We start from the raw sequence: 23,556 nt of genomic DNA on the forward strand, positions 1-23,556 counted from the left end.
ATTTATTCAAGTGATCAGTGGCTTCAGAGGTTCCATAATGTTTCTAATGCTCATTGTTTACCGCACTTCTATTATTCATCAAGTAGAGAAAGTTAATGAGATTTTGTCTTCACTGGCACACCTTCACTGGTTTTTGTTTGTTTCAACTGAAAACATGTACATAATATATATTATATGTCAGACATCACTACTTTTTGATATTTAATTGTTCTTGAATATCCACAAATTCATGAATTAAGATATTAGTTCCACAAATCATGCATTAACAAAGTTATACATACGTTCTGAAATGAGCTGAAAAAGTTGTGATTCATCACTTTTTCTTAGTCAAGGGAATGGAAATCATGCACTTCTTCTGTTAGGATCACCACCTGAAGGCATCCAGAAATGCCAGAGAATGTAATAATTGTGCATCTGCAGAGAATGGTCTGCACTTCAATAATTGGTGAAAATAGTGCTGTTGATCCAATTTCCTATTAGATGGTATGCAACATGGTTCACCATGCTCCTGGGATTCCTAGAATTATTTCTTTAAAAAGATTTGTGCAATTTTTATCATATATTGATTTAAGTCCAAACTTTAGAAGGGTAAATATAGGTGAATGCATGTTTTAAAACATTTTACCTATGCTGTGGGCCAGGGTCATCCTCTTTTGGCTTTGATTTAGATGATTAGGCAATTGCTTATTTGTGGGAATATTTTTGTGAGTAATAAAAAGCATGAAAGAGGAGTTTTCCAAATGAACCTCATTCAACAAAGTGTTTCTTTAGGAAAAGCTTTGCTTTGGTTCCTGTGTTTTGTTGGAGATAAAATTGACAAGGTGGGATCTACTTACAAAATGTATTTTGAATCCATACAGTTTCCTTTTTCTCTGGGCTTCCACACTAGCCAGATTCCTAATATCTCTCATGTAGCTCAAGTAATGGGCCTATGACTGAGCTCTTGCACCTTTCTCGCCTCTCACTCGATCCACCCCTCCCTCAGCAAGCTGGGTGCTATTTTTAAGAGGATCATGGCTTCCAGTGTCCTTGGAACAGAATCAAAACTGTCTGTCATAGCTTCCAGGGAACTGCCTGATCCATTCCCTGTTTTCTTTTCCAACCACATCCCACACCCCTCCCTCTCACATGCACCTTCCTTCTTCTTTTCTGCCTCAGTTCTTCACTCAGTTTCTCTCGCTCCTGGCTGACTTCTCATTCATCAGGTGGTAGCTTTTGCAATCTTCTCAGAGAAGTCTTTACTTCCTACTCCTCCCACTTGAGCACTCTCATCCCCATTATTTTTTTGATCAGTAATCCCAATTTGCTTCCTGCATAGGACTTAGTACCTTGTGCAAGTTGTTATTTCTTCATTGGGTTGCTTATATTGCCTTTCTTCACCGCTTGACTGTGAGCTCTACCTGGGAGGGGTCAAGTCTGTGTCATTCAGTAGGAGATTCCCTGGACTTTGCAGGGTGAATAAATGAATATATCTTTAAAATTTTTGTGCAGGGGTATCTGCTGGATCAAAAGGCACATATAATTCGGATTTTTGATAGACTGTCATCCAGAGGCTATACCAATTTGCATTCCCACTGATAGTGTGAGAAAATGCCTGTCCCTCCTCCCTGTCAGGCATAAAGTTTGTTATAGGAATTTCTTTTCTGCTTCTTTGATGAGAAAATAGCACTCTTATGAAAAATATATTTTAGCTCTATGAAGATAGTTGAATATTTATTTGAATGCTAATAATTTATTAGATTAGAATAAATTAAAGAAAGTTAGGATCCTGAGTTTAGCAATGTAAGAAACTAGACTCAGAACTAAATAAATTTTGGATCTTGGTTAGATCCAAAGGACCTGGCATCCTTCCTGGACCTAATACCTTCCTGGCCTTTTCACCATCTCAGATGATATGATGATATGACATGAAAAAATATGACAATCAAATATGCAAAGTCAAATATTAATTTCCTATACTCTCTAGTTATTGTTATAATGCCTTTATTTATACATTTTTAATCTTCTTTTTCTGATAAAAATCACGTTTCACCAAAGTCCTCAAGTATTTTTAAGTATCATGGGAACCATTACTTATGTTTTTCTAGTAGTCAAATTGTACCAGTATTATTATTGGTAATTCCTGAGGAAGGAAATTTCTTTTTCTTAATTGTTTTAATTTAAATCTCAACGCACCACTCCACTCATGGGAAGAAATCTTGTGTAGATTGCTCCACCAGCTTCTCAAACCACATGCCGTGAGGTGCGGCTCCAATGGAAAGGATACACTGTGTCCTATGAGGCAGCATCTATGCTCCTTGCTAAGCCACAGATGCCAGTCTGTAGATAGAATCTGAAAACAGCATGAAACGTTTAAAAAAATGATCTCCAAGATGTCAGGAATGACTAGTTAAGAACTACCAGCTCTAACATGGTAAGGAAGGGGAATGCTTCTAAAAAATGAGCAGCCTATCATTCTTTATTCTTCAGGATTAGTTCATTTCTCTACCAAAGACTCATGTGTTAGATATGGTGAGGCATCGTATGCCTATACTTTCATGATTAATAAGTTGCAAGTCAATTTGGCAAACCTGTAAAACTTGTGCAACTTATTATATTGTGCATTTTACTGTTGGTGCCCTGACTAGGAGCTACAAAACCTCATGAAAAGATTAATTAGAGAGAACAGAAATTTTAGGTGTATTTTATTGCTGCCATTTTTTGGGGGCAGAATAGCTTTCATATCACGTGGTTTAGTTTTGTTTTCACATAGTACTTAGGAAAGCATTGAACTTTCAGTTCAAACACATGAACATGTTTCTTCGGAAGTTTTGGACATGCCTAATTGGCCTTCCTTTGAATAAACACCATTATTATATTCACTGACGTTAAGAAGAGGATCAGAATCCATTACCTACCTGAACTGGTAATAAATCCATGTCTTACAGCAATACATTGTTTAGGCCTATAGAATTTTTTTATATGTTGTTTCACATTAACTTTTTTGAACATCGTTTCAATTTACTTTCCATTATTGAAACTTCCAAAGATTCCTATGGGTTCATTTAAGCTGAATGTTTCTCAAAGCATGATATTTGCAGTGTGAATTTATGTTCTTTGATCCAATGCTGGCCTAGCTGCAACTTATTTGGCCTTTTTCTGGAAGGATACACCCTAAAGAGAGATTAAAGGTAGAAAAGACTCCACCTATCTCCCTTGTTAGCACAGCACGTTCATGAGTCAGTTTGGGCTTCATTTTTGATGTGTTAGACACAAGGTCAATTTTATGGATGTTTTTGCAGGTTGATTAACGTGCCGTGTGGTGACAGCATTAATTTTCAATTCTCCATGTGAAGTCAGGGTTGACAAATTCTCGAAACACCTTTTTATTCTTTTAAACTTTGAAGTGATGCAATTTATACTAATTTGGGTTGGTCAGACCTACTTTTGAAGGAAGTGCTTTGAGCTTATGAAGTTTCTCTCCAGTTGCTCCAAGTTTCACTACACTGAAGCTCCTTAATATTCAATTGGTCTGCTGAGGTTTTCCATTTTGGGGGCTACATTTTGATAGTTTGTATTTTGCAAGGAAATTGTTCATGTCTTCTAATGTTTTTGAATTTCTTATCACTCATTTGCAGATAGCCCTTTTTTTTGAAATTATAAGGTGGATTTTTATAGAATAAATCAGTAACTTTTCTTTACCCTAGTAATAAGGATCTAGAAAGTGAAATGAGAAAAAGAATCCATTCACAGTCTCAGTTAAAAACTGTAAAATATTTGAAAGTAACTTTCTTAAGAATGCACAGAATATTAATGAGTGAAGGACATAAAACAAGATCTAAGACTATAGAAAGATATTATTACGTTCCTGGATGGAAAGAATTACTATTATAAAATGTCTATTCCTCAAAGAGCAAAACCTCAAGCAGTTCTCAGATTTGACCCATAGTTTATGTGAGGGATGGAGGTGGAGGAGGGTTAAAAAAAATCTTAAAGTCTATGTGGAAGAAAAAATGTCTCCAACGGCTAATTAAAGAATGATTAAGAAGAATATTGAAGAGTCTTGCCTTACCAGATATTAAAACTCACTATAATACTGCTATTATTCAAAAAGCAACTGGTAGATGCAAATGTTGCTTCTGGACTCATGTTTCTATATGAGGGGGATTCAGCTACAAGTAAAGCTGACTTTATTCCCCATCCCTCCTGTGCTCCTGCTGATGGATGGAGGACAAATCTTCTGATTGGTGAGCTTGGGAGAAGGAATTATACATGCTGGGTTCGGCCCACTGCCCCCTCCTACTCTGCAACTCCCCATCCAGTGTTTTCTCTTTTGGAGCCAGCCTGTTGACGAGACACATCTCCTGTTTCTTCTAGCTGTAAGCTCACAGGGGCAGGTTCCATCCTTTGGTCATGGTGGTGGGGGTTGTCTGTGACTGGATGAATAAGTTTAGTTATGGAATGCTTATAGGGATGTTCTTCATGATTGCCAGTCTTAACCAGATCATCCACATCTCTTTTGTTACAAATAATAAAGCTGATGCTTATTTATTTTTTTTTGGTCTGCTCCTATACCTTATTTTTCAATTGCTTCCAATATAAGGAGATGAAAAAAGTTGGTTTCCTAACACTAACAAATATGATATTCTTCTGGGAGTGCATAAATAGAATATAGAAAGTAGAATATTCTACAGACAATAAAAAGAATTAATTAAAGATACACTAGTTGACTCAGAAGTATTTATATGGGCTACTATTGAGTGAGAAGATCAAGATATATAATATTGTCTATAATAATTGTTGTGTGTGTGTGTGTGTGTGTCTATGTGTGTATATATATACATATGACTGTAAATGCTTACTTGAACATAGGGAAAAGTATGAAAGACAAATACTAGGCTGTTAGAATGAGGTTTCATGCAAAAGAATACTACTATTTATGTGTTCAGGAGTAGGGAGGAGTATTTAAGCTGAAAAGGAAATGTAAAAAAAGTTTCACTGAAAATTCTTTATAGTATGTGTCATAACGTCGCCTTTGTTAATTTATGTCAAATATATTTGTAGAAAACAAAATTAAAAATATTTTTATTCATTTGTATGTTTAATATTTTTCCTTTCAAAGTATTAACTATTAAGAAAATAGAAATTTAACAATATGATGTTTAATCTCTTAGGAAAACATGGACTTGGCCAAAAACATGAAAGCGTATATATATATAATTATTATTTTAGGGCTTTGTCTAGTAACAACATTGGCATAAAATATTGAGCTATTGAATTCCTTTGAGTCGTGTGATTTACCCTAAACAAGAACAATGTGGTCTGAAAACACATGAATCAGCTACGTATGTGATGCTGAAAGTGTTGGCATAGTGACCAATTCTGTGCATTTATTTCTTATTTGCTATGACAGGTAGAGATGTGCACCTGAGTTAGAGACAGACTAACTAAAATAAGGATAAGCATAATTTTTACCAGCAATTTGAAATGAAAAGCCCAATAGCATCTTTCATTATTTTGGAAATAACATTCTTAATGCTGAAGATAAAGGGAGAGAATTACTATTCTGGCAATGAATGTTAATAAAAAAAGTGATGCTATTAGGGGCACTGGGACTCAGTAGCAATTTCTAAGGGCATGAAAGACTTCAAAAAGTCGTCCCTGAGGTCCCAGTGGGAGGGCCTGGCCCATCGCACGTGGGTAGCTCCTAGCAGGAGAGTGTGGGAGCCGGCTGTCCTCATCACCAAGTCCAAGGGGGTACTTGTGGGGAGTCTGGTCAGCATCTCTATCCAGTGGGTCACAAGGGTGGTCAGTGGGGCCTCTAGGCAGTGGCTTCAGGTGGGTGACTGCATCGTAAATCAAGACAATCTGAATTAATACAAGCAATGCAGGAAACAGCATGCAGCCCAAGCGCGTGGGTCTCCTTCACAAGGGCTAGACCACAAGCTCAGAGAGGGCACGGGCCATGTCTCTATTTGCCACTTCTCACCTGGTCCACTCCTTGGGTCTCAATAGCTACTTGTTGAGTAAATAAGTGGATGGATGAGTGATTGAACGAGGGCATAGAAATGAAGGGAGTTGAATTGTGAGTCTTAGCTGGGCTCCAGATTGAGCAGGAAAGTCAAATAAAAGCTAGGAACCAGAGTTGGAGCAGAGGACCTGTTAGGGGAACTGATGACACATAGTGGGGCTCCCCTAAGGAGGCTAGAGCCTCAAGCTCATTGAACACCTAAACACACTTTCATTTCAGGCAGCAAGGGAGCTGATGTTTATTATGTACCCTCTGTGTACTTAATCGTGGCCCTAAGTATTTTCTTCACATTGTTTATTTAATTATGTAATTTCCTCAAACACCCTGTCAGGAAGATGTTATTAACCCTATCTTGCAAATGAGACAATCGAGACTCAGTAATTTCTTCAAGATCACCACGCTGGTGAGTGATGTAGCTGGGGTTTGAACCAGAACTGTCTCACTTCAAAGTTTGTGTTCTTCCCACAACCCCAATAACTCTAAAAGGAAGGACATATCCACATGAGGAGGCATTTCGTAATTTGGCAGAAAGTGGGTTTGACTGTGAGAACTCATTTATAGGCTGAAAGCGAATCAGCCTTCCCGACTGTTGCTTTGGTTTTTTAAAATAATGATATTTATTGGTATTTCAAATAGCCACAGATTTGTATTTTTATTAAAAGGGGTTATAGGCTCACAAAAGTTGAAAAGCACTGTACTTGCCTATTTTGTCTTCCTTCTTCCTAATTAAAGAAAATGAAAACAGCTTTTTATTATTACATAAGCAGTAAACATATCTTGTAGAAAGTTAGAAAATATAAACAAGCAAAGAAGAAAATAAAGTCACCAAATTCTGACCACCCAGAGATTACTTCTATATACACTTTCAAGTACATATCTTGTCTGGCAAATGAGACTGATTACATCTTCTTTGTAGGGTTTTGGGGAGAATTAAATGATTAAATAAGTGATGTAAAGAAAATACTTAGCATAATGTTTAAGTACATAGAAGGTAAATATTAGTTCCCTTTTCTGCTTGAAATTCTCCCACTTACTCTTCTATTTACGTATACTTGGGGTTTTTTTTTGTTTTAGCAAAATGAGATTCTACTGTAGATACTCTTTAGTCATTTGCTTTTTTCTGTGCGTGAGCTCTACCTTTCCATGTCAGTGAACATTTATCTTCTCTAATATTCAGTCCATATTCAAATTTCCTCAAATAAGCCAAAAAAATGGCTTTTACAGTTGATTTGTCCAAATCAGGACCTAATTCAATTGCACCTTAAATTTATTTTACTCTAGTAATGTCCTTTTTTTTAAATGTCAAGTTGTTGAAGAGACTGAGCCAGTTATCACCTTACAGAATGTCCCATTTTGAGGTTGGTCTTGTGGTGTGTAACTTGTTGCTCTATCATTGTATTTCTAATCCCTGTATTTTCATTATTATATCTAATTATGTCTAAAGGTTTGTCAGATTCAAATCAAACATTTTTGTCCAGAATGTATCCTATGTACTTCATTTTACATCTCATCAGAAAACAGAATAGTATCTGGTTGACCTGCTTGCTGCTTTTTTTCATTTGTTTTAACACTGCTGATTAATATTCAGGTTATACAGACTTTAAGGAAGATTCTAGTGATCTGCAGTAATGGTCTTTTCAGCCTGTGAGACAAGGTCCAATGACAAATATTTCAACTGTTAATGCCTAATGTTGCAAAAATACATTAGATATTAATCCGGCTCATTGGCAATATCCTTCCTTGTCAAAAGACAAAGTGGTCTGTTTATGAGGCTGCCTCCAGTAGTAACCAGTTGGTCACAGACCGTCACAGCATGAGGTGGTCTGGGAGGTGCAGAACTGAAAGCGAGGTAAGTTCAATTTCAAGTCTTACTCTCCACAAATTCAGCACCACAGAGGCACTGAAAGATGTATATGAAATGCAAATCCATGCATATATTTTCCTTGCTTAAATCCCTTCAATGTCTCCTCAACGCCTGTAAGATGAACTTCCGGTTCTTTAACATGGCTATGTGGCTTTCCATGATTTGGTCCAATGGACATCTAAATCTCATGGCCTATCTTTCCCTGGCATGTACTTTATACTCTTTGTGCTGTGTCACACCACACTACAAACTGCTGGTGGTTGCCCCACTTCCACTCTTCCACCCACTCCCCACTTCTCTGCTAGCTGCCTCGCTAACACTAACGCAAGGATTCATCTTCTCCAGGTACCATCTCTGATCTCCCAGACTAGCCTGTGCTCTGTGTCTGCATGCCCATATGTAGCACCTGGGGAGAGCTTTCTTAAAGACTATACTGAAATGTTTGCTGAAGAGTTCATCCCTCTTACTTGTCTATAATGTCCCTCAGGGTGGGACTATGTCTTATTCCTTGTTGTAGCCCTAGTGCCTAGCCTATTCATGGCAGATACTCGATAAGTATTGGTTGAAACAAAATGAACTCAGTGGATTGAAAGTCTGAGCAAAATGTGGAGTAGGAATCATGCCTCTGAGTGTTACATTGAAAGAATAGATCTGGGGGTCCTGGGAGGAAATCTAAGACCTGGGTCAGAGATACGAGGCAAGTTTCAGTGTCTGAAAAAGTTCTTATTATGTTAGCAGTCAGAAATCCAAGTCAGGTATAAGCGGAGAAGTAGTCAGAATTAAACATCAAGAGTTTGGTATTTAGGACTAGCATAAGAAAAACAACAACTACAACAACAAAGAGAATGGGAATAGAGTACAAATTAGAACAATCCTTCAAGAATCAGAACAGGCAATAGTCAGTTCACTCAGTGCCAAAGCAGGAAATGGTTGTCAATCCTCGAACAATGAATTCCTCTACTCTGTCTTGTGTAGGCTTTCTGGTGAGGTCAGAGAGCCAGCTAGGCGAGTGTGGCTGGTTCCAGAGTGAGGCAGGCTCCTTCCACTAGTGAACCCAGCACAGGCTCCTAACACCTTTCAGGATATGTTCCTCCTCCCATTTGTCTTTCTGGCTGCAGCCCACTCTCCCCATTCCTATTCTCTCTCGCTCTCTCTCATCCTTCTCCTTCCTGCTGCTTCAGGTCCCCCCTGCCCCATCTCTGCCTATCCATTTTTCCTTTTCTTTCTATTATTTTTCCCTTTTTTCTTTTCCAACTTTCACACTACCTCTGGGCAGAATGTAAATCTGATGTTTGTATTAATCTGTTTATCTGAGGAAATTTTATGTTTTGTATTTTCACTTGAAAAAGTAAATACCCTCAAACCCTTTTTTTCACCTTTTTTTAAATGCCAGGTTTCTTTTTTTTAAAGTAAGTTTATTTATTTATTTATTTATTGCTGGGAAGCATTTGCCCTGAGCTAACATCTATTGCCAATCTATTGCCAATCTTCCTCTCTCTCTTTTTTCTCCCTCCCCAAAGCCTCATTACATAGCTGTATATTCTAGGTGTAAGTCCTTCTAGTTCTTCTATGTGAGCCGCCACCACAACATGGCTACTGACAGACGAGTGGTGTGGTTCCACACCTGGGGACCGAACTCAGGCCACCGAAGCAGAGCCTGCCAAATTTAACCACTTGGCCGTCTGGGCTGGCTCCCTTTTGTTTTCACTTTAAAAGAAGATCCAAATCATAAAATTGCTTGATATTCATTTAGATGTAATTAAAACCCACTCTGCTAGAGCTTTAAGAAAAACAAGCTACTGTGTGTGTGGAGGAGGGTAGGGGGAGTGAATGTACTGAGCTGGTCCCCAAACTGCCCCATCAAGAAGGGCAGCACAGGGAAAAAGGGATAGGCGTTACACAAAATCGCAAGGAATTCTGGAGTTTCTTTGAGAAAAGTTATCCTTCAGGGAACAATAGTTCATTGCTTTCCATGAGGGCTCATCCCTAACTTTCTCAGTTGACCATAAAACATCCTGGGGATTACGTACCTGGGGTTTTACTCACAAAGAGGATCTTCCAGAACTGGTTTTATTCTTGAACAAAATTCCTGGAATGCCTCAGGTCACTCTCAATTTAGGAAAGCCTTAGTGTCCAATAGGGATTATCTTGTTAAGTAGGAGCAGGTGAGACCTGGATAATTTCATACCCAGAGACATAGATTGTCCAAGGAACTCACATTCCGAAGGTGATGACTTGAAGCCCAGAGAGGTAAAGCACCTACCATTGTGTGGCTCATCAGTGGTAGAGCCTGGGCTAGAAGCCCATCTTCAGTGTTCAGGTTAGGATGGCAAGTTGCCACCGAGCAGGAATCACGGGCATTATGTCTCAACATCTGCAAAGTGCAATCTGTTTCATTCTCCAGAAGTTGACGATCAAAGCAAAGGGAATCAAAAGTGGGGTTTGCTAGGTTCCATTTAAATGAAGGAAGATATGATCCACCCACAACCCACTGTCTTTTCTCTATGTAGGTGAACTGTCTCTCCTTAGCAACAATTCTAAGAGGCCTACGGTAGATGAGGATCACTGAGTACTCATTTTTACAAATTCCTCTGTAATACTCCAGGGATTTGATGACTTCCTTATTTTCCCAAAGCTTTCTAGGAAGAGGTATTCTGTATAGAAGATCTTCCTAGTGCTTATCTTCATAAGATGTGAATAATTTAGGTGCACTAAAGTAAGTCTCACCTCACAGCTTTTGTTCTGCTCTGAGAGGCACTGCCTCTGTCACTCCTCTAGCTTCCCCATTCCTAGCCTGAAAACCCTTCCTATTTCTCTCTCAACTTAATCATAAAAGTCAAGCATTTGAGAGCCTAAAGAAACTTAAGATGATCTAGTCTAGTGTTGTTCAAACTTCTTTTAACTACAACCCATGGTGAAAAATATAGTTTAGGTCACCAACCAATACAAAAACACATACTCATATTGTGTGTGATTATTCTGCTATTTCCTTTTCTTTTCTTTTTAATTCCATTAAAAATGTTTCTCTAGGTAGGCATACTAAATTGATTTCATGACCCATTATTGGAGGGTGTGACCCACAGTGTGAAAAATACTGATTTAATCGAATTCTCTAGTTGTACAAATAAGCAAAGTGAGGTGAACAGATTTGAAGGGACTTATCCAAGAATTGGACCCAAATGTGAATAGAATTCTCAGTACATTATGCAGAGCTGTAAACCTTGGTATGTGGAAGTTGAAGCACCTAATTGGTTTTTCCTTCTGACAGGTTATTAATATCTCTTTATGATTTTGCTTTGAGAACTGTAGATTCTCCCATAATCTAGAGCTAGTAGAAGAGATAATTTTGATAACATTAAGCAGTGCTTGAAGAAGGATAATTCAATCAACAAGTAGTTTATTCCATAGGCATTTGTTAAGTATCTAATATGTGCCAGACACAGTTTGGGACTAGAGATACGTGGATGAATGAGATAGCCATGGAGTCTTGGACCAGGATGTGCCCATAAGTGTGGAAAGAAAGTCACTAATTCAATTCATGCTGCAAAGGATTTTACATGACTAACTTGGCATGTGAAATCAACAATTATTTAATGAATGCTTACGATAGTGACTGTGTTTTCTAAAAGTCAACTTGTTCTAACAAGAATGAATATGTAAGGGGGCAAAAAGTAGATGATTTTAAGTTAAGACTGACAGGGATGGTGATAATAATTGTGAACCTGTCCTGGAAATCCAGGAAGTATGGTTACTATTAATTATGCACTCAACCCTAGGAATCACCAGTTTCTCCAAATTTCAAAACTCATTATAAAGCCTTTTTTATTTTGACCAGATTTAGTAGTTGACAAAGCAGTGGGTGTTTTCTCTTTTAAGTATGCCCTGCTAATCCGTCTGACTATCATGGACCTTCGTGCATCCAACTTCAGGTTTCATTTCTCAGCCTTTTTCCTGTTAAGCTACATGCTTTTCTGTCTTAGCCAAGTGCGCTTGACAAGTCCTTTGCCAAAACATGCAATGAACTGAACACACCCGTGTCTTCAGGACACCACTCTCAATTTCACGGAAACCATAATTGCTGAACCAGGGAGATTTTCTGTTGTCTTTTCTCCCCTCCCCTCCTTTTGCTTCTAGGGGAGGGGAGAGTGTGGAGGGAGGAATCCGGGAGGAGTCTGCCACCCTCTCGACCCGCTGAGTTTTCCTTTCTTAAGTAGCCTGTAGTGCAGGGCAGAAAGGAACTGTTGACTTGGCGAGAGACTGGGAGAGGCCAGAGTTAATGGAGGGTAGGTGTCCTGTTTGCTCTTCTTCCGTTAGAGAACTGCTCCATCTTTCAGATTCTCATGCTTGCTTCCCCCCTGCAGAAAACAAGGCTCCTGGAGCCTCCCAACAGAAAATCTGAAGATCGATGGAGGCAGGCACTAACTACCCAACCTATTCGATTGCCTGGCTATGACAAAAGATTTTCCTTTACTTTTCATTTCTTTAGATAATCAGTTATTTTTCACTGACTCATTTTATGAAATTGAGGTGGGTGCAAAGTGTTAATATTCCAGTTAACTTTTTATAGCACTTGCTGTGTGATTTGGTCCTAAAGTACTACTAGATTTCAGTAATTGGTGGAAGCATCTTGACTCTAACCATGCTGTGAGGATCATGCTGCTATACAAACAGATAATGGCCATCAGAAACAGTTCATCTTATTATCTTGTGATATTTGTTTGGGGGAATTTGCAACCCAGCTTGTAATTGTTATGAAAGGGATTACTGTATAAGCCAAATGTTCCCTCAGGTGTCCAGGTCGTCCATCCTCTCTGTTCAAGGGTTAAACAAAACATTTGATCTCAGGTTTTCAATGTCATTTGTCACAGTAACTTCTCTCTTGCCAATATCTCAGTGCAAGTGAAACAGAGAATGTCAATTCCCTAAGTTAAGGGAGGCAGGGTGAGGGGTGGAAACATTGGTTTGAAACGATGGGAATAGAAAATAACAGAGAACAGGCTGGTACTTGCAATTCACAAATTCTGAAAGATTAGTCATAGTTTAATGTATTCTGGACGGTGTAAAAATCTCAAATGTTTTGAAATTAAGAACAAAGGTAAGTAATAAGGGCTATCTCAGCGTGAGATCTACCATCATCATGTCAGATCGTGTCCTGTCTTTGCCGGGAATATTTCTTTTCCTCTAAAGCGCATATTTAAATCTAAGGACCTTTCTCGGTAGATGGTTAATTGTGAACCAGCTTACAGGAGGTACTTGGGAGATGCCAGTGGGGAATTGTGGTTTGGGTTTTCTCGTGCCTTTTGTGGGGAAGAGATTTTTTTCAGGGTTCAAATTGTTAAATGATAATTTGGTAATATCTTAGAAAATTACAGCCCATAACTTTGGTTCTGGGACTATATTATATAGAGATGAGGGCTGAACACATTATAGATAGATATTATAGATTATAATATCAAATTATAATATATATGACATATACTATAATATATAACATTGTAGATAGCAGAGCCTTTGTTGTGTTCAGTCAAAAAAAATGAGTAAGCTTTATGGCCATGAAAAATAACCTGGGACAACTTAAGCCTTAATAGCGGAAGATATCTATCTAAATATTCCTCTATAATGCTGGCATCCTTATAAGTGAATATGAGCTTCATAATGATATGATATATCTATTGAATTCCCGAACTCAATCTCAGAACTGGAACGGAAGCTGGAACTCCAGAAGTTAAAAATATATATATTGTAGTTATGATTGTACTTTGGTGTATAAGGTGTTTTCAATAATATCCAGGACTGTCTTCTTAATAATGTGTTGTAATATACAGATTCTTAAATATTTGTGTAGTCTTTGACCTAGAAATTTCATTTCCAATGGAAATAATGTAAAGCACATACAAAGCCCCATGTCATTATTTACAATGTAAGAGGAGTGAAGAAACCTCAATGTCCATTCATGGGATGAAATATTCCTTAAAATACTTTGACAAAGAATTTTACATTTTAAATATCTAATTTATTATATTATATATAATAATGCCAACTTTAAAGTGATATGCAATGAATAAAGGTGTAGTGACTAAGTAACAGTCAGGAATTTGGGTTTCTTAGGTGTGACCTGTCACCTGAAGGATAGGACTGTGTTAATATTAACTGAAAGGAAAACTATCTTGGTGTAGGCAGTAATTATCTCTGAGTAATGGGATATGATTTCCATTTCCTTTTTATGTTTTCATATTTTTAAAATTTTCTACAATAAACACACACGAATTTTATACTAGGAAGACAATCAATGCTGCGCTAATAGCAAAAAAGTTAGCTCAAAATCTTAACACTGACTTTTCTTTTGATTTCATTTCTATTCCTTAGAAATGTAGAAAGCGTATTATTCTAGAGGTGAGAGGCTGGGTCTTAGTCTCCATGTTCTGCTCCTTCAACAGATAGTCCTCCAGGGAGAGTCCTCCAACCTCGAGGACATTTACTGGGCTCGGTGTTTTTAGGTTATAGTGCCATCTATGGGACATAACTGGCATAACTGTTTGCTGCCATTTGCAAATGATGTGAAATGCACAATTATAACATGATTTTGTGATACAGGCAGTTAATTAGTCAGTTATCCCAAGGATTTTGCTATGGATGAAACTCAGATCATCCCCTCACCGCCTGGGTTCATTGAAATAACTTCCCTGCTGATCTTACCAGCAACCTCATCCCCTTCCTGTCTGTACCAGAGCAAACTTCACAAGTTATTTCCAATTCACTGTTCTCCTTTAAATATTTCAATAGTTCTCCTTAACTTTCAGATGAAAATGGAAATTTCTTGGTGTGTCCTACGTATTCAGGCCTCTGATTTCGTGTCCATCCAGCCGTCTTCCTTCATTCCCCAGCCTTACTCAACTACTTCTGGTTTTCAGAAGGAGCTAAGGTCTTTCTCCACGTTCCCTGTTTCTCTCCCTCTCTCCCATTCTGTTCTATTGGCCTGGAATGCCCTTCCCATTTCTTCACCTGGCTATGTCCTATGGGTCCTTCCAGACTCAGCTCAAAAGTCATTTCTTCTGAGAAGCCTCACAGACTCCACTTGTCTCCACCCCCTCTCTTCTCCCATAGCCTTCTTATTCATACTTCTTCTCTAACACTTGTCCTACTGTATTTTAACACTTTACTTCCTCTTGCATCTGACTGTGAGGTCCTTGATGGCAAAGACTCTAGTTCTCCTCTCTGCTCCTAACACTTATTCACAGGTAAATAGTGAAATGCTCAAAAAACACGATGAATGAATGAATGAACGTTGGAACTAGGTTACAGTAGTTCCTATACGGTTCCTTTTCTCATTTTTCTTCATGTATAAAAGGGAGATGATAAGCTGGGTTAAATGAGAAAATGTTTGAAAAACTATTAGCATAATGCTTGGCACATAATAATAAATATATTTTAAAAATTCCTCTCTCTTTACAACCCCTATCTAGTTTTATGTTCCCCGTGCTTAGTGGCTCATGCCTCACTGATACCAGTCCCCACCCACTCAGTGACTCCCTATTAAATACACAAAGGAAACTTCCCAGTCAACCAATATTTGTGCTGATCCCATGTGTGCACTGTGACTTTTGTACCAACACTTCACCATCACTCACCACACGTATTCACTGCCTCCCTATTAAGTGCACATTCAGCATCTCTCTTACCTTTAACTCAGTCATCTTATTAATCACAGAGAAACTCAGCTCTATGGGTTTCTAGCTAAAGTATGGTCCTATTTTTAAGAAAAAAATTTTCAACGCTTAGGGTAGATCTTTTATGCCAACAACAATAAATACAAGTAGTCCTCAATTTTCATTTGTTCCCTTTCATTCGACTCACTTTATCCACGTTATATATGAGCACCCTTTCGTTGCCTCTCTGATGCACAGTTCAGCCTACATATGAGCTAATGAACAATCACTTTTGTGCTGGCACATGATGCCTGCCAACGGTTCAGTACCAGACAATCGCCATCCTTATCTATAAAACAATTTATTTGTATAATTATTGGATGGTTTTAATACTTTTTCCCTTATTATTTTAAAACATAATAAGACACCTCATGAATCTTTTGTTTGTTCACTTTCTTAATAATCCACAAAAGTGCTGGCAAACCCCACTAGTAATTCCTTCCCAGTACGAATTCAGTTTCTTCAGTCTTACTGTTATTTCAAGTAAGATGAAATAGAATTTAAAGTTGTCTTAGCAAATTAATTTTCAGTGCCTGTATTTAATATTTATTCCATGCTTTAAAAATTGTAACAACCATTTACACATTGTAACATTTGAGAAAAAAGTAAAAAATTATACCATATTTAGTGAAAATAAGTGTTGGCTTTAACTTTCAGATTAAAAATAGGAATGAGATTTTTCCATGTAGCATGTAAGTGTAATGTTTAGGGTTCACTTATTTGGTGTTAATGGTTGTTTTGATAAATATATTATGAGGAAAAGTAAAGAATTTTATCTTAATATTGGGAACTCTATTTTGCCCCCTGCTGTATGATTTTTTTTTTTTTTTGGTTACTAAACATATACATAAGAAATAGAAGAAATGGTTTTGGAAAAAAAAGACTATCAATCAACCAATGGCTATAATGAAAGGTAATCTTATTATCAGCAGTCATTCTCAAATTTCCAGAAGTTTTAACTTTCATCTGAAGCATTTATTCTGCGTAAAATCACTTCCTCTGTAACATTTTAGAATTTATTTTATTTAGCTTTACCATAGTATTCTTTCAAAAAACACGCGAGGCTGTTTTTTAAATAATTTTATTTTATTATTCTTTCTGCAAAAGGTAAATTTCTCCTGAAGTGTAATAGTCTTCATGAGTTTTATACTTTCATTTTCTTGCTAAGGGTGGTATTTACACGAGTTTTTCAAAGATCATTCAAAGGGCTGCTGTCTAGAGGCAACACCGTTGAAATGCAGACACTTCGTTTTAGGTGCTTGAGAGAATTTGACTATGTTCTTCACTTGCATAATTAATGAGTGGATGCTATGTACTAGATGTTCTACTAACACTGGAGATACAGAAATGAGAAAAGTATTGTCCTGTCTCAAGATGCTCACAGGCTGGCGGGAATAGGAGAAATAGTGTGTTAATTACTGAAGGGAGTAAAGAAGGAGAGCTCGCTGGCAAACAGGCTAGGACAGTGGAAGAGATCAAGAAGTGCTCCCAAGAAATGGCAATGCTTGAGGTGAGTGTTGAGAGGTAAGTAGGAAAATCTAAGTAGATGAGGGCAGTGAAGAGGGTTCCTAATTAGGGAACCAAGGGTTCCCCTTGCAGAGTAAGAGAGATATGAGAAAGTATGCCTTAATCTAGAAACTGCAAATAATCCGTACACCTCACCTCATGTAATGAAACGTTGTGGGCATTCAATGTACAAACAATTTGATTAACATGTAGAATGATTGATTAGAGTCACTTTAGGTAATGCAACATGGCCCTGCTCACCCCAGCGGTGATCTAGAGGCCCTCCCCAGCTTTGAGGCCAGCGAGCTCGCCTTGGAATGTTGGTGTTTCAGAAGATCCTGACCACCATATTAGGCTCTCTACTTCAGTGATCCGGCCACGGGGGTGTCTTTGTGTCGTGGTGATCAATAGCATAGCAACTGTCATGAGGACTCCTGAGGGCTGCCCCAGTATTGTCTCATAAAATAGGCCCTGGCCATTCACCAGCACCAAAAATGTCACTGGTTCCCCATTTTCTACCAAGTGAAATCCAAATCTCTAGTGGGCTTCAGGATCCTCTAAAACCTGCCTCTCACATATCCTTCCAGAATTAAGTCAAAAGAATTTGATGAGTAAGAATAAGGTCTTTGGAGTGAGGCTGTCCTGGGTTTGAATTTTAACTCTGCTACTCACTTAAGCTCTAACATAAAAGTAACAATTTTCCTCAGCTTTAGTGTCTTCATCTATGACATGGGTGTAAGTCTTTCTACATAGTGTTGTTTTGAGAATTCAATAGGGTTATATTTTTTGAGTAATTAGTACAGCAAGCATCATATAAAATGGCTGAATATATAATAATTTTATAATTCCTATTTTACTTCAGACATTGTTTTTATTATATTTAATTTGACTGACTACTTAATATTCTCTGAATATATCCTGTATTTTTGGTTTTTATGCCTTCGAAATCCCTGTCAGACAAAATTCTAGTTGGCCTAGCTCAGATCTCACCATCTTCAAGGAGCCCTCGTCAATTCCCCTAATTGAAATTAATTATTATTTCCTTATTTCAACAGAAATTGGTGCCTCTGCTGCAGGAACAGTAGTAATAATTTCCTTGAATTTAAGTCCAATAGGAAGAGAGAATATTTAATTCTATAACTTATATAACATCTTTAACAATTTCTGGAGTTTATTCAATTGATTTGTTAGTTTATAGTGAGCATTTACCAATAAAAGAATGATTATTTTGAGAAATTCCAAGATTGACTAATAAATGAATTATTCTGAATTTCTACTGACAAAAGAATCCATGCTCCTATATTAGATACATAATGATAAAGATAATAATCACCTAGTAACACAATGGGAAAAGACTTTTTGAATCTGTTTGTACTACATGCACCAAAGAGAAGATGAAATGTTTTCTGTCTTATCACATATTTTTTATTGCAGAAATATATAAAACATTATTACATTCAGTAATACATTGTAATCAGAAATATCTAATCCAAAAGAGGGAGTTTTTTAAAAAATAGCTTTTTTCTGAAACAAGTTTATAAATACTCTGTCTTCTTAATGTCATCCTTTCCCTTCACCTGATAAGACTTCTCTAAGAGAACTCATTTATTCATTTAATAATGCTATCCTTTCAAGTAATTCCATGGGGCAGAAGATAAGACTCAAACTATACGCTATTATGTTTATTTACTAAATCTCATTTCCTGGGCTTCTAGGTTCCTTTTCAAACCCTAACATAAATGCTGTATCATCTTTATCTCCTAGATAAAGCAATACACTAACTCTTAAGCAGTGAAGTGCTTTCTAATTTGTTTGAGATAATGTTTTTAAAATGCACCAGTTTCAGAGGCTTGAGTCATATGCGAGTGATACTGATCATCTTGGAATGATGGAGGAGCTCCTCCTCACTGATAATGTTGAGAGAGATAATGAAATGGTTCTGGTCTTGTTTCCATGGATAATGTGGAGGAAGCCATCCACCAGAGGTAGATTTCCTCTTCTGGAAGCACCCTTAAATCTTTGCATACTGATAGAGAGAGAGAAGAAAAGATTAACAGAAAAATGTTCTTAGTCTTCTCACAAGTAGTTTTATCTCTTTTTAAAATTTTAATCAGTTAAATGCTTGGTACTGTTTTATTCTTCATTTCTCAGATCTCATAGTATTTTCAGTTTTAATCCCATTAGCACCTTATATTTAATTATTCACTGTTTCATAATTCTTAGAATTATTGGCCTAATAGAATGCAAATTTCAAGAAATATCCACAGCAAGATATGTGACAGGATCAAATCCATACAAGATGTTACATGGCTGGTTGTTGATTGAATGTTAAAATGACCATAGCACCAATGCTCCTTGGCTATCTTATGGATTTCAGCAAAATTACAGAGTAATGAAATGGAGCGAAACCTTGGTTGTGAACAACTAAAGTAAGGAATGACTGTAACGACTGGCATTGCATATAATTTGGAAAAGATTAGAAAACATAAATAACCTTTGGGCATTATGGTGTTTCAGCCATTTGGTACTTAAACTTCACAAAACCTATTTTGTTTTTTTGAGAGATGCTTTTTTTCCAATTAGGAAATAACAAAGATCATGCAACGGGCCAAATTGGATCCTCTCCATGTATATTGAAGTTACGGTATTGAAAAGCACACTGGCCAGAGTACTGGAGCAATGAGTTCAAGGTTTTGTACCACAACTACCTGGTTGTGGTCATTTAACCTCTCTAGTTCTAAATTCCTTTTCTGTAAAATAAAAGAATTGGGCGAAAGATGCCCCAAATTCCACAAGAGTTTTATTTATAAAGGAACAAAATTAAGCAAGAAACACTACAATTATTTCCTTCCAAAAGGAATAAGCCCTGAAAATAAGTTTATTTCGTTTACATTATCTCACTAGTCACATTATAGTTACTGCTGCATAGTTTACATATTTTAAAGAATTAAATAAAACTATCTCACTAGAATTTCTTTTTCTCAAGCCAGTTTTATGCCTACTAAAAATAAGCAACCTCTGCCTGTATTTCCATTTCAGTCATTCAACGTAAGTAACAGGGTTCAAAAGAAAAATGCAACTTGGTAATGGACTTAAATATTTTGTGAATTATTCTGGATAAGAACTCAAGGCTATATCCCCAGAGTTTTATTTTAAGTCTAGAAATGAATTAGAAGTTCTATGAAGACAGAAATCATGTCTGTCTTTTTTACCTATATATTCACAGAACCAAGACCAGCGCTCAACACATAGTAGCTTCTAAGTAAAATTGTTGAATATATGCGTAATTACAGAGGTGCTTTTGGAGAAAATCTGGTTGCCAAAAGAAAACTCTGTGACTCAGGTCAATGAAACTGATTAAACCATATTTCATATGGTTTTCTGGCATAATTAGCAAGATTAGGAAAAAAATTCTCTGTAAGGGGGGAAAACTCTAATACTTCCCTAAGAACTGTTTGTACTGTAATGTCATAATTTTTTTTGCTATTCTAAATTAATTTACAGTTAATGATATAAATCAATAAAGTGCAATAAAATCCATCCATATTGATTTATGTATATGCATATATATGCATATCTATACATATATATATAATTCCTTTCGATGAACCATTTTCAGTGACGCATTCAGCTCGCAGCCTCTTTCCTGGTATTATATTAAGCATGCTCTAAATATTGGATATCTTGAGAAACTGTTTGAAGAGACCAATGACTTCAGATCTCTGATAGATGCTCCGTCTTCCTTTTCAATTTCCTTTCATAAATGTACATTTAATTCACTTTTTCAATTAAAAATTTTAATAGAAATATTTCCCTAAAGATAAATATGACTGGTGAATACAGATAAGACTTCTTTTGCAGCCTCCAAGAGCAAGGGTATCTTGGTTTGCGTGACCCGTTCTATAGGCCTGAAGGCCTCTAAGATTCACCTTAGGAGTTAAGTGCTATTAGAAAGTATCAAAGGATGTAACACATTTTATTCAAGTTTTTTTGTGCATTATTTAAAATCAGAAAGAATTAAAAAAGGCTTATCTAAAGTGCTTAGCTATATTTACCCCCCAAAAGATAGAATCAAAGAGTGGCATTGAACTTAGAATATTTGTTGACTGTTAAAATGTTAAATATAGTCCATGATACATCTTTGATGGATATGTTGGTGATTACAAGGTGCAAGTTCTCTGTGTAGAATACTGACCGTAAAGCACGCACTTACTGTTGGGTGTAATGTATGTTACTATATCGTGTTACTCTGTGTCGAGATGTCATTGGAGATGTGGAACCAATGGTTTGGCTTATGTGAATGTCTGGACTCACCATTTGTGTCACTTGAATTTCTGGCCCTAACAAAATACTGCCACTCATCATAGGTCCCACACAGCCATCAGTCATGCTACTATTGCTCACGTCCCGCCTACCAGGACTAGACTGCACTCTCTCAGCATAGATGACATTGTGTGTGTTGGCTAACTCAGCAGGGACACAAATATTCCCTTGAACATCATAGATAGGTGCCATTACTGTTTCGGTTACTACAACATTGGGTGCGAGCTGAGGATCAAAAACAATTGTAGTGGGTTGCACACACTGATCAGCAGTAGTGTAAGTCTCAGTCACTACAATATCCCCGTGAACCACTGGTTCAGGTACTGCCATTTCTGCCTGGAATTCAGCCTCTGAGAGAGTCATCCCTGAAGATTCATTGACAAAATAATTAGGTCCAAGTAAAGGGAGGTCAGTACTGATAGGGATACAGGCCTGCTGTGAAGGAAATGGTTCTATTTCTGTGTTTAAGCAGATTTCAGCAAGAGTCCTAAATTTTGGGTCTAAAGTTTCCATGTCGCTTTCATCTAAATCATCCACAATCCAACTGCAGCAACCAATGGAGCCCACAGGGGACCCTGCTCCCTCGTGGTCATAAATGAGCAAGCAGTCATTTGCTGGTCGACCTTCATCTTCATCTGCATAAACATATGCTTTCTAAAATTAGAAGAAAAATAGGGAATTAGAAGTTTCTTTTCTCTTAAAATAATCAAAGAAGAATAACAAAGCTTTAGAGACGTTTGATCAAAGAAGATTTTATGGGATGAACTGAGAAAAACACTGACTCTGCTATATTTCTAAAGAATTGGAATTTTTAGAGGTGGTCAGTGTGCGTTAATGGTGCATAGAATTTGAATAAATTTGAAAGCTAATAAATCATAATTTCTACATTTTATTCAGATTTTGAATCAAAGATAATGTTTTAGTCTTTTGGATTTATAGTCTTTTGTTTCTCAGGTGGTCTAGAAATAAATATATTACTTATGTTAAAAATATTTATTTAAGGAGAGAGATTTGATCAACTTAGAATAAAAGCATGTATAAAGATGTAGATATCTCTGAGCTTCAGAGATGTCTGTCAGAACGTTCAGGGCAGTTTTACATGGCCTGAGTGAAGAGAGCTGGGTTGTCTCTGGAGTTGGGTTAATGGGAGGAAGGCACTAAGACATTATCTGCCATGATTTTCAAATTATTTTTAATGACAGACCCTTTAAATGAAATCCTAGGTAGGAGCTGACATGTTGAATGGATTAAAGTGGAACTTCTCTGTTTGAAGGGGATGTGGGGTGGAGCAGAGACCTGCCAGCTCTCTCCCCACTTTCCCTCACCTGCTGTGGCCCTTGGTGGGTTCCAAAAATCCCATCAGGCCTGCTCATCACCATCTGAAATCACCTCATATAATCTGATCCCTTCTTTATTTTATAAATAAGTAATCAAAGGCCCAGAGAGGGTGAATGACATGCCCAAGACCCAAATAGCTGTAGAATACAACTTCAAATAGAGCTATCCTTTTTACACGACATCATATATTTTCCCTCTGGTCTGTACCAGAGTCTAAATTCTACCATTAGAAATGAGTGATTTTGGTTCTTGAAATCAATTATTCATGAGTTGGATATTACCTTAAAACTTTACTGTTTAATATTTTAAATGACACCTCAGTAGGAGGATAACCCTATCTTGCCTGGGGCACAAGTTAGCTGCTGGGTGGCTGGTGCTGGTGTGGAAAGTGGCAGGAGGAAGCGCTGGTATTGTAAAGCAGAGTCTTCACCTGGCAGAGAGGCTGCGCTCACCACCTCTGAAATCAAGCAGAGACCTAAATGTTTTTTTTTAAAATGGAGACCTAAAATGTTTGAGGAAGGATGACCTCAGTGTCCACAGAGAAAGGAGAATACATTTTGATCTTATTTGTCCTAGAGAGCACCAATTGTAACCTAGGGAAAAAATAATCAGTGCAATTTTGACATTAATGGTAAAGCTCCTTTACTATTAGTGTGATTTTTATGAATGATTCATTAAATATAATTTCTATGACATTTCTATGACATATATAATTTATGTCCATTTGTTGAATGTGTTTAGTGGTATTGATCACTCATTTAAATAATCAATACTATTCATGCACAGTCTGCAATGCTATTGGTAATCAC

At 37.1% G+C, this 23,556-nt stretch overlaps 2 protein-coding genes across 6 annotated transcripts in view; one reads left to right on the top strand and one right to left on the bottom strand.

Annotated features, from left to right (window-relative positions):
* The window catches only part of DSC1 (desmocollin 1), a 345,309-nt gene that overhangs the window by 48,683 nt on the left and 273,070 nt on the right, over nucleotides 1–23,556 (top strand). The gene's annotated exons all lie outside the window — the stretch shown is intronic.
* Nucleotides 20,422–23,556, bottom strand: part of DSG4 (desmoglein 4) — a 41,862-nt gene continuing 38,727 nt past the window's right edge. The window contains exon 16 of the mRNA XM_014845356.3: nucleotides 20,422–22,063. Coding sequence (XP_014700842.1) covers nucleotides 21,296–22,063 — 768 coding nt within the window. The 3' untranslated portion in view covers nucleotides 20,422–21,295. The remainder of the gene's footprint in view (nucleotides 22,064–23,556) is intronic.

This window comes from Equus asinus, chromosome 7 (genome assembly GCF_041296235.1).
Source record: "Equus asinus isolate D_3611 breed Donkey chromosome 7, EquAss-T2T_v2, whole genome shotgun sequence".
NCBI lineage: Eukaryota > Metazoa > Chordata > Mammalia > Perissodactyla > Equidae > Equus > Equus asinus.